Here is a 12,569-nt window from a genome sequence, read left to right on the forward strand (position 1 = left end):
TTCTGTCTGAGTCATTGTGAAGTAATGGAAACAGCGAGAAGCATGGTTGTGAGCTCTTTTTTGTTTAGAATCAGGTTCAATCATCCAATTTTCAAATTCACATCCATTTTCAGTTTTTTACAATTTACATATTACACCTGTATGACAGCACATGCTTTTTTTCATCTAGTTAAAAATTAACTTGATCATTTTCTTTCCTTCTGATGACACTTTTTTGATGTTCTGTTAAATTCCTTTGTTCATGTAGTCTGTCATCTGTGTCCGGTTTTCGGCCAGAATGCCCAGTCAAAAAGGGACCCTGGCGGCTTCGGTTAGCACCATTGACTGGGCCATTAAAAGTCCAGTCGGCAGCACAGTGTGGTAAGACAGATTCTCTGCCTGCCCTGGTTCTGTGCTGCTCCTGGAAGAGCCTTCACCTCTCCCCCATACCTCAACCCCCTGCCCCAGCCCTGAGCCCCCTCCCACACTCCAACCCCTCATTTCTGGCCCCACCCCAGATCCTGCACCCCCAGCCAGAGCTGTCACCCCCTACCCCAGCCTAAAGCCCCCTTCCACACTCCGAACCCTTCAGCTCCAGCCTGGAGCCCCCTCCTGCACCCTACACCCTTCACTCCTGGCCTCACCCCAAAGTCCGCACCCCCAGCTGGAGCCCTCATCTCCTTCTGCACCCCAACACCTTGCCCCAGACTGGTGAAAGTGAGCAAGGGAGGATGGAATGGGTGGGGGCGGGGCCTTGGAGAAGGGGCGAGGCAATGGTGTTTGGTTTTCTGCAATCAGAAATTTGGTGACCCTAGTGGTAACTTTAGTAACAGAGCCGGACTTGTTTTAAAACAACTTCTTCACAAAGAAACTTCTTTGGTCCATCAATATAATACAGCAAGCCCACTCACTCTTAAAGGACTTACCTGAATTACTAAAGTTGCTTTATGCTTCTTGCTGTACATACTTGGCTTGAATCCAACAGTTATACGGGTTCCAACAGTGTCAAGTGGAAGAAGTTCTCCAGCTTGAGGCAATACAACAAACTCTGGGTCACTGCCTGGCAGGAAGTATGCGGTGAATGGTTCTGGGTACCTAAAGAAGAGTGTAAAAGTATATTGTGCCTATTAAATATGATCATTATGCAATTCTGTTTAAAAATAGCAGGTATCCTGTTGCAGTAGACATGCAAATTAACATGAATGCTACCATGCAGCTGTGAGTCATGATGCTTGATAGCTTATGGGATGCATACTGAATAATAATAGGACTGTTGCCCCTTTAATGAAAAAGGCAACACAACTGATCTGTAAGGACAGCTCAACTTAGTAATATGAAAATAACCCATTTTACCAGGTACCAGTAACAATAGGTTACCACGTTGGAGCAAAAGCTGCTTGGCTGACTTATGTAAAACCCCCACTGATTTCAGTTGGAGTTGCATGTATGGTAAGTAGGATTTTAATCAACCCATTTTAGCAAAAGCAATGCCCTATGGAGACCACTAGGTAACCTTGTTTAATAAAATTTAGTCTGTAAACTGAGGGTAGGGATCAAGTCTTTCTGTGAAGCAACTACCCACCTGTTCAGATGTTGTTAAATAGGGAAGGGATCCAAAATGCCTTGAAAGGAAGACAGAGAAAAATCGCTCCTTCCTATCTCCTCTTCCCAAATTACTTCCATACTTTTGTACACAAACGTTTTATACGTTAAATGCAGCATTTTAAAAACTGGATTAAATAAATGATGCCTGGATAGAATGACTCTTATTCCACTTACACTATGGCGATGGGGCTTGATATGAGGTTTTTTTTTCTATTACAGCTATTGTAGGATTTGCTGTCTTTCAAGTTTCAGGATAGTACAGAGGCTCTTGAGGAAATCTTGTCTAATTTTCAACAAGGATAATAGTTGGGCAGTACAAAATATAAGTAATAGTTTCTCTCTCTCTCCAGTTCCAAATTGCAGACTCCCTCTCACCTCTCGTTAGGGACATCTCATCATTAACTTGGTGTTAACATAGTAGAAATTTGATTCCTTTTTCCCCACCCAAAAATTCTCCTTCCTTCCTTTTTTGTTGTTGATGACAACTCCACTATCCTGCCTGTCATCTAGGCTCATAACCTGGGGGTCGTCATCTGCTCCTTACATCCTGTTTGCGTCCAAATCTTGCAGTTTCTTCTTCCACAATGCTTAAAAGATCTGACCCTTCCTCTGTCATGACAGCCACAGCTTTCTTCTGTACCTTGATTACTGCTATCTCCTCCTCCTCCAGATATAGGTTTTGATGACAACCTCATTGCCTCCTCCAGTCCATCCCAAACATGACTGCAAACATTTTGGTGTGTTTCAGTCTCATGGCATCTTCCACCTTTGCTGGCTCCCTCTTGATGATTGCTTGTTCTGTTCATTCCCTCTGACGCATCTGGCATTGGCCACTGTTGGAAGACAGGATTCTGGGCTAGATGGACCATTGGTCTGACCCAGTGTGGCTGTTGTTATGTTCTTTTCCATCAGGAAATTTAAATTTGTTGTCCTGGCCTTTAATGCGTGGCATAAACATTCCCCACCCTACTTACCTGAACTGGTCTCTTATCACACTGGCTGACCTTGCCCTGTCCATTCTTCCAAATAGGCCAGTCTCAATGTCCTATATTCCATTTCTCCCACAACTATCTCTGGGACAGTGAGAGCATTAAGAATGGATTTAAATGAGGAGAGGGTGGTGTCTGGCAGACCACAAAGGGAATGCCATTCTATGCCGAGGGGCAAATGTGAAAATAACATGTGAAGAGCGAGAAAAAGGGATAAAACATGAAATAGTGTTTTGGCTTTTTTCTAAATAAAAAATAGCTTACCGATAAATAGCTAAAGAAGGAAGAGGAAACAATTAAACAACTGGAGAATGGGAATAGGGCCAGCTCTAGCTACCAGCAAAGCAAGCATGTGCTTGGGAAGGCATATTTACGGGGGCTGCGCGGATCCAGCATGGGAGCTGAGAACCAACAGGAGCCCCTGGGAGCTGTAGTTCCTTGGTTAGCTCCCTGCCTATAGAGCCAGTCCTGGAGCAGGGGAAAAACTACATTTCCCAGCATTCCCTTGGTAGCTATCAACAGGAAAGGGAGAGGGAGGGAGGGACGGAGGTACCTGAGACCTCATGCTGCAGCTTGCTGTGAATGGAGAGCTCACTGGTAGAACAGGGTGGCACTGTGAACGGTAGCGATACATATTTTAACATTTTTTAAAAAAGGACACTCCATGGAGGGGGAAATAGTCTCGCCCCATCAACTTCCTCCCACTTCCTGCCCCTTGACTGCCTCTCACAGAATCCCCAACCCATCCAACCCCCTGCTCCTTGTCCCCTGATCACCCCTTACTGGGACCTCTGCCCTTAGCCCCCCAGGACCCCACCCCCTATCTAACCTTCCCTTCTCCTTGTCCCTGACAGCCCCCTCCTGAGACCCCCCCCAACTACCTCCCTAGGACCCCACCCCCTACCTGTCCCTTGATTGCCCCGATCCTTATCCACACCCCCACCCCCAGACAGACTCCCGGGACTCCCACGCCTATCCAACCGATGCCTGTCCCTTGACTGCCCTCCGGGATCCCATGCCCCTTCTCCAACTCCCTGTCCCCGTTACCATGCAGCTCAGACCAGCGTGTCTGGTTCCACATGGAGCCAGACATGCTGTTGCACTGCCTCACGGAGCATGCAGCCCCGTACCCCCTGAGTGCTGCCGGCGCGGTGCGCTGAGGCTGCAGGGGAGGAGAGAGGAGGAGCTCTGGCTGGCTGGAATCCCTGATGCGAGCGGCTCAATCCGGCTGGGCCGCCCTGTCAGCCGCCCTGCGCTCTTCATTGAGAGGGAAATCCCGGACCTTTTGAGAGTTGTACAAATTCCTCCCGGACGGCTATTTAAAACCCAAAAAGCTGGACATGTCCATGAAAATACGGACGTATGGTAGGTAACCCTAGAGCAGGGAACAAGTATGCCCAAGGAGTAAAAGGCTTTGGCCCAGATGTCCCCTTCAGAAGACTTCCCCAGACTGCATTAGGGATACTCGTGTGACCTCACCTTGCAGCCCCCAAAGAAGGAATTGGGTGTACTAAATGGATAGTGTCCCCTCTCTATCTGAAGCCTAGCAAGGGAGGTACGTGGATCCCACTGGAATTTAAAATGAAAAGTAAGGGAGAGGAGGCTCTGCTAGGGGACTTCGGCAGCTTTAGATACAGTACCAGGCAAGTAGGAGGATTTCCATTTCTGAGCCATGGAAGCAGAAATGGACTTTTCCTTTCCAGATTTAGCTAATATTCAGAAAGGGAATCTAGCACCTGCCTTCCAGATTTGGACACCCTCAAAATTCAGGAGTGCTCAGGCTCAATTTGGGCAGCTGTTACTTCATTTCTCCCAAATCAAATATACCGATCCACTGTAACTTGCTGTAGAAAAAGTGGGATAAAATTGAGCAAGAAATGCTTCCCAGTAGTTATTAGGACTGGAATTGCTATTTTCAATAGCCATCACCGTTTGTTTGTTTAAAAGGAAGACAGTGATATTGCATTGGCAAATTCCCCATGGAAACAAAGAGTGGAACAAAAGAACAATGAAGGTACCTCAACTTTTCCTCATATATGTAGGACAGTCTTATAATGTGCATCTAGATATCCTTCAATCACACAAGCTGAAAATTGTTCCACCTTACTGCAGTTCTGTAACCATATGGGAACCAATCCTGTCTGTGTTCTGTGCACATCCAAAATTCCTGCTGAAAGACTCACCCTGAGAGCGAGTTACCAGTGACCCAGGGCTGGGGCAGAAGAAGGGCACGGGTTGGGGTGAGGGGAGAGCTTAGGGCTGGGGTAGCGGGGGGGGAGGGGAGAGCCCAGGGCTGGGGCGGCAGGGGATGCGGGGAGCCCAGGGCTGGGGTGGGGGGCAGCCAATTTTTTTTTTTTTTGCTTGGGATGGCAAAAAACCTAGAGCCGGCCCTGAATAGGAATATCATTATTGTCTCCTCATCCTTCTACCCTCCCCGCCCCACCTCCCAAAAAAAGCAAGCAAACCTGGAACACAATGACATAGTACAGTACTACAAGTGCCATGATTAAGGAGACTACATCTTCGTTTGTGAAACTGAAGAAACAGTCAAACAATTCTTCTTTGAGATGTTGTCAACATGGGTGTACTCATGGGTTTTCATTTCCAGGAACAACTTTGACTTGCACAACTAGCTTTTAAAAAGAAAATCTTTCATTCATAATTCAGCTACTTAATATTTTATGGTGGATCCTTCCTCTGTGGATATGTCCCACATTTCCTGGGTAAATGGTATGCTCCATGTTAAGGAATCTATGTAGAATTTATGTGGGGCTATATTATGCTGCTGTTTAAGAATAGTTCTCCTTTCATGAGAAGATTTGTGAATGATTTTCTTGGTAATGAACATAGTGTTTTTCTTCTAATAAGTTCTAAAGAAGCAAATAGTTGTTGATTTTATAGTACCCAAAACTGTGCCAAGCAACTAACATAGGACATGAAAAGACACAATCCTTTCCCTCAAAAGCCTACAATATAATTAATAAACAACTTTAACATAGCTACTATGTTAAATATTTTAAGATGGGACTCGCCTAGCAGCTCTGTTATTATGAAACGTACCCATTTCCCAGGCCAGCAGAAACTAAGGACTGGTCTACTATGCTACACAGTTAGGTTGACATAAGGCAGCTTGTCTCGACCTAATTATGTCAGTGTCTACACTACAGCCTTCCTCCTGCTGATGTAAGTGCCCTGCTACACCGACATTACTCCACCTCCAAGAGAGGTTTAAGGCTTATGTTGGTGTAGTTAGGGCAATGCATTCCTTACATCGGCCATGAAATTGACAGGAAAGCCCAGCTGCCCCTTGCTCCTTTGGAGAGCTGGGCAGCTGGAACCTGCTTCTGGCTGAGAGCAGGGGCAAGAAGCCCGGGTGGCCTCCTCTCCACTCCCAGTATGAAACTGATAAGGTTGTCCCCACTTCCAGTGAGGTCCAGGCAGGAGGGGGATGAGAAGCTATGGTGGCTTCCCCTGCTCCCGGTGGTGAACAGGGAGTGGAGGGGAGGCAGCCCCCCACTGGGAGCCTGTGGAGCAGCTGGGCTCCTGGCAGGGAGCTATCAGTGGAGCTAAGAGATCAGGCCTTCTGCTCCCCACACTGCCCCTAACCACCGAGCCAGCGAGGGTAGTGTGGACATGCAGCACTGCAATGATTACCGCAGTGGCTGTAAGTTGACCTAATATAGGTTGACTTACATTTCTAGAGTAGACATACCCTAAAAGTGTCATGGTATATTTCCACAATCTGAACCTTAGAGTCCAAAAGTTGGGGTACCAGCATGAATTCCTCTAAGCTTAATTACCAGCTTAGATCTGATAATGCCACCAATCAGGACTTGGAGTGCCTGATACACTCTGGTCCCCCCAAAACCTTCCCTGGGGACCCCCGACCCAAATTCCTTGAGTCTTACAACAAAGGGGAATAAACCATTCCCCCCCCCTTTTCCTTTCTTCCTCCCAGATCTTTCCCTCCCTGGGTACACTAGGAGATCACTGTGATTCAAACTCCTTGAATCACAACACAGAGAAATTAGGGTTTTTTTTCCCCCTTCTCTCTCCTTCCTTCTCTCACCAATTCCCTGGTAAGTACAGACTCAATTCTCTTGAGCCTCAACAAGGAGAAAAAAATCAAACAGATCTTAAAAAGCAAAACTTTTAATAAAAAGGAAAAAAAAAGTAAAAGTTGCTTATGTAATTTAGATGGTAAAAGTTACAGGGTCTTTCAGTTTATAGACACTAGAAAGAAGCCCCTCCCCCAGCAAAATACAATTTAAAATACTTCCAGCAAACTACACATTTGCAAATACAGAAAACAATTAAAAGACTATAACCGCCTGTTCTACTTAATACTCACTATTCTCAATATATGAGAGACTGTAGCAGGGAAATTGGCAAGAAACCTGGCTGCACATCTAGTCCCTTTCAGGACCCAGAGAGAATAAAGCAAAACCCAAAAACACAAACAAAGGTTTCCCTCCACCGAGATTTGAAAGTATCTTGTTTCCTGATTGGTCCTTTGGTCAGGTGTCTGGTTCACTGTTTGTTAACCCTTTACAGGTAAAAGAGACATTAACCCTTAACTATCTGTTTATGACAAAGAGGCAGTACATTTATATCTCCAAGAGCCTCTGTGCCTAAGCCAAGAGTGGCACACACAGACTTGGGGCTTGTCTACATCAGAAAGTTGCAGCGCTGGTGAGGGAGTTACAGCGCTGCAACTTTGAAGGTGTACACATCTGCAGGGCATCACCAGCGCTGCAACTCCCTGTTTGCAGCGCTGGCCGTACTCCCATTTTGTCTCGGGTGTAGAGGATCCAGCGCTGGTGATCCAGCGCTGGTAATCCAATGTAAACACTTACCAGCGCTTTTCTTGACCTCCGTGGAAGGAGGAAGCCTCTGGTAATCAAGCTGGTCTCCTTCCCCAGCTTGCTCTCGCGTTCCCGGAACCCCGAGCAAGCAGGTCTCCTTCCCTGCGGTTTGCAGGGGGGTTCGGGAACGCGAGAGCAAACCGGGAAAGGAGACCAGCTTCGCCGCGGTTTGCTCTCCCGTTCCCCGAGCAAGCAGGTCTCCTTCCCTGCGGTTTGCAGGGGGTTCGGGAACGCGAGAGCAAACCGCGGCGATGCGGGTCTCCTTTCCCGGTTTGCTCTCTCGTTTCCGGAACCCCGAGCAAGCAGGTCTCCTTCCCTGCGGTTTGCAGGGGGTTCGGGAACGCGAGAGCAAACCGCGGCGAAGCGGGTCTCCTTTCCCGGTTTGCTCTCTCGTTCCCGGAACCCCGAGCAAGCAGGTCTCCTTCCCTGCGGTTTGCAGGGGGTTCGGGAACGCGAGAGCAAACCGCGGCGAAGCGGGTCTCCTTTCCCGGTTTGCTCTCTCGTTCCCGGAACCCCGAGCAAGCAGGTCTCCTTCCCTGCGGTTTGCAGGGGGTTCGGGAACGCGAGAGCAAACCGCGGCGAAGCTGGTCTCCTTTCCCGGTTTGCTCTCTCGTTCCCGGAACCCCGAGCAAGCAGGTCTCCTTCCCTGCGGTTTGCTGGGTGGCTCCGGGAACGCGAGAGCAAACCGCGGCGAAGCTGGTCTCCTTTCCCGGTTTGCTCTCTAGTTCCCGGAGCCCCGAGCAAGCAGGTCTCCTTCCCTGCGGTTTGCTGGGTGGCTCCGGGAACGCGAGAGCAAACCGGGAAAGGAGACCAGCTTCGCCGCGGTTTGCTCTCCCGTTCCCCGAGCAAGCAGGTCTCCTTCCCTGCGGTTTGCAGGGGGTTCGGGAACGCGAGAGCAAACCGCGGCGAAGCTGGTCTCCTTTCCCGGTTTGCTCTCTCGTTCCCCGAACCCCGAGCAAGCAGGTCTCCTTCCCTGCGGTTTGCAGGGGGTTCGGGAACGCGAGAGCAAACCGCGGCGAAGCGGGTCTCCTTTCCCGGTTTGCTCTCTCGTTCCCGGAACCCCGAGCAAGCAGGTCTCGTTCCCTGCGGTTTGCAGGGGGTTCGGGAACGCGAGAGCAAACCGCGGCGAAGCGGGTCTCCTTTCCCGGTTTGCTCTCTCGTTCCCGGAACCCCGAGCAAGCAGGTCTCCTTCCCTGCGGTTTGCAGGGGGTTCGGGAACGCGAGAGCAAACCGCGGCGAAGCTGGTCTCCTTTCCCAGTTTGCTCTCTCGTTCCCGGAACCCCGAGCAAGCAGGTCTCCTTCCCTGCGGTTTGCTGGGTGGCTCCGGGAACGCGAGAGCAAACCGCGGCGAAGCTGGTCTCCTTTCCCGGTTTGCTCCCTAGTTCCCGGAGCCCCGAGCAAGCAGGTCTCCTTCCCTGCGGTTTGCTGGGTGGCTCCGGGAACGCGAGAGCAAACCGGGAAAGGAGACCAGCTTCGCCGCGGTTTGCTCTCCCGTTCCCCGAGCAAGCAGGTCTCCTTCCCTGCGGTTTGCAGGGGGTTCGGGAACGCGAGAGCAAACCGCGGCGAAGCGGGTCTCCTTTCCCGGTTTGCTCTCTCGTTCCCCGAACCCCGAGCAAGCTGGTCTCCTTCCCTGCGGTTTGCAGAGGGGTTCGGGGAACGCGAGAGCAAACCGTGGCGAAGCGGGTCTCCTTTCCCGGTTTGCTCTCTCGTTCCCCGAACCCCGAGCAAGCTGTTCTCCTTCCCTGCGGTTTGCAGAGGGGTTCGGGGAACGCGAGAGCAAACCGCGGCGAAGCGGGTCTCCTTTCCCGGTTTGCTCTCCCGTTCCCCGAACCCCCCCTTGAAGCTGCCCAACAGCGCTGCAGTGTGGCCACATCTAACACCACTTGCAGCGCTGGTTGCTGTAAGTGTGGCCACTCTGCAGCGCTGGCCCTATACAGCTGTACTAATACAGCTGTAACTACCAGCGCTGCAAAATTTTAGATGTAGACATGGCCTTGGTCAGATAAGGTCCTTACTATATGGTGTTTTCAGGAGAGGCACATGCATGAAATAAATCTTAATGTAGATTTCTATGCCAGGTCAGAGCCCATTATGAACGAAGAGATGTAAATGTATCTTCTAGCCTTTGAGTTTTATAATTACCGTCACAAGCTACAGTAATCGAGCTTAGATATTAATGACCAAGCCAATGTTAACACTCTTCTTAATGAATACGAAATAGCAACTAGAAAATAAATCCATGGTACCAGCAAGAGTGAGATGCAGTTTTTATTTTGTATTTCCACCTTTTGGTTTAATCCTTAGATTATTCTGTAAGTAGCAGTTTATGCTAATTTGTATTCAAATCGTTCTTGATGTTGGCTATTGCTAAACATAGATGTTCAATGAATTCTAGAAATCTATGTTCTCAATACTAAAAAACAAGAGATTCTTCTGCAATGTCTATAAAAATCCTTTTTAGGCCCACCATATTTGTTTTACAGCCCTGAATGTATAACATAGTCTTCATTATATTATGGCCTTTGCAAAATATCCATGAAATTTAGACTAGTCTTCCTTAAACCTGTCAGTAAGGTAACTCTTTGTCATTTCAGTTTAGGAGAAACATTCCATATTGATTGCTGCCCTTTGATATACAGCAGGTTTCTCCTCATAATTTATAGGGGCTGAAAGCTGTGTTTGAAAACCCGAGTCTTTAGGGAAAGTCATAGGAGCTTTGATCCAAATATACTTTTTTTTTCCTAGTAAGTGAAGAGTAACTGATGGTACTTATTTAAAGACATTTAATGCTACAGGAAAATAATGCTTGCAATTTGTGAATGCTAGGTATAGTTTCAACAATAGTTGAAATACTAGAAGTAAAGCTCATAAAGACATTGTTGCTGATGGGCACTCTGAACAGAGGTCTAATACACTACCAAATTCACATTTTAAAGCAGCTTTACTAGCTATTATAAAATTCTACAAAGCTAAGTTTTATTTGGAAAGCACAAGTTAGATGATGGGCACTTTTCAACAAAATGATGACATATAGAGAATAATAGGGTCTCCATCATTTATTATAATTGATTACATTTTGTACCTGTCTGAAAGCAACTTAGGTTTAATCAATCACTCTAAGGCATGTGCCTTAGACACCAGAAGAGATTTTAACTTCACTGATGACCCTGCATCCTTGGAAATATAGAATCTTTAAAACTCCCAAAGCAGAGTGACAAAAGCCTGGTTACATGATGAAATACTTGAGTCAGGGGAGGAAAGGACTTTGGTGCCTCCATGTTATGAAAACAAAAGCAGATCTGGGATTTTTCACACCTTCTTTAAGGTAAGATTTACTTTTTATTTTTCATTGTAAGGATAGATAGATATGCAAACTGGTGAGTTACTTCCCCCTATTCCAACTCCTTTATGAACTTACATCTTAAATGTTAAACACCAAACACGACATTACTAAAAAGTATGATTATAAACCCTTTTTGGTGACCCTGCTTTAAATGTTCCAATATCAATATTTATATTATGTCAGCTACAGCTTCAAGACAAATTAAGAGCTCAGTCACTATTTGTACTTTATAATTGCACTACATGAAAAATACCAAGTTAAAATATTCTAATTACATCTCTGGATTGCTAGGAAAATTTAATAGAATTGTCATGAAGTAGTTTGAGTGACATCAAAATCCAGAACTCATTTGTGTGTGTGTGTGCAGATATAGATACACACACACACACACACACACACACCATTTAATAAATGAATTTGCTTTCAGCATACATAATTAAATAATTCTGGCATGCTGCTAATTCTAGTGAAATACCGCAGGAAATTCAGAAATATTTTTTCAAAGCTGACAGTGTAAAACAGGCTTCATTTTTCTCTTCAGAGGTCTGGAAAGCATAGAAAAATGTATAGTTTTTAAAATTAGAAACAAATGACAGACTCAAACATAGAGCCAAAATGTCCCATGTACCATTCTTTAGGAGGCATTGAAATTAACCTTGGATAGCCCTTTGTGACCAAGAAACTCCTTTATAACAAATTAACTCTGCATAACAGGGGTGGGTGAACTGATAGGTGAAGTAAGAACCAGCTTGAGCCCATAATCACACAAAGCTCTGAGAATTAGATTGATATAGCTAACTCCACCACATCCAGTGCTGGCCTACTTTCCTACTCATTAAGGAATCCTTTCCCAGTAGAGCTGGTAGAACATTTTTTTGCTGGAATGATTTTATATCAAAAAATGCCCTTTTTGTAAAACCAAGATTTTCTGTGAGAAAATTTCAGTATTGCTGAAAAATTTGGATTTTCCATCAGGAAAATTGGAATGTTGGTTCCCAGGCTGTCTGAAAGTGACAGGTTTCCTGAAGTGCTGCTGAAGCAGAAAGCCCTGGCGCTCAGCCTCCCCACCTCTCCTGCAGCTCCAGGAGCCACAGAGGCAGAGTGTAATGCCATTTGGATTGCTCTGAGGACAGGGACCCACATCTTCCAGGATCTGCAACAGCAGGGCAAAGCCTGCAATGTCAGGAGTTCTAGTTTCCTTACTGTGGAACCAAGGTCTCTTGTTCCAGGGCAGCCCTACTATGTGGACTGCCCCAGGCTGGGATCCGATGGTTTTCAGACTCCCAGGCCAGCTGACCCCTAGGACTGCCCACTCAGCAGTCACGAAATTTTGAAAAAACTCATCATGTTGTGATTCAGAACAAAATGAACCAGAAATCTGACATTTCAGCCAGCTCAATCTCCTAGTTTTACCCTAAACTCAACTCTACCTCTTTTCCACAGTTGGAAAATCACTTATATACTTCAATACTAACTGAACATATACACACTTATCTTTGGGAGATATTGCGTGGGATTTTCTTCTTTTAAGAAGTGTATATATTTGAGCCCAAACAAGTTGAACAGATCCACTTAAATTCTGAATTTATTGCCTTGTGGTAGTCAGATTTATTCTCCCTTCCTCATACTGAGTAGTGCCTTATTCCATCGGTAGCCCTATTTTCTTCAATGTACAATGTGATTCCCTTACTCATGATGAGTAGTATCTTACTACATGAGTAATTCCACTGAACACTGTGGTACTACTTATGTAGTAAGGTACTAGTCAGTGTTAGTAAGGGCGGTAAA

The 12,569-nt window shown here is 46.6% G+C and overlaps 1 protein-coding gene across 1 annotated transcript in view; it reads right to left on the bottom strand.

Moving 5' to 3' along the window:
• Positions 1-12,569, bottom strand: part of CFAP47 (cilia and flagella associated protein 47) — a 681,124-nt gene that overhangs the window by 15,620 nt on the left and 652,935 nt on the right. The window contains 1 exon segment of the mRNA XM_030575652.1: positions 906-1,074. Within this exon segment, the coding sequence (XP_030431512.1) occupies positions 906-1,074 (169 nt within the window).

The sequence above is a fragment of the Gopherus evgoodei genome, chromosome 1 (assembly GCF_007399415.2).
Source record: "Gopherus evgoodei ecotype Sinaloan lineage chromosome 1, rGopEvg1_v1.p, whole genome shotgun sequence".
Classification (NCBI taxonomy): domain Eukaryota; kingdom Metazoa; phylum Chordata; order Testudines; family Testudinidae; genus Gopherus; species Gopherus evgoodei.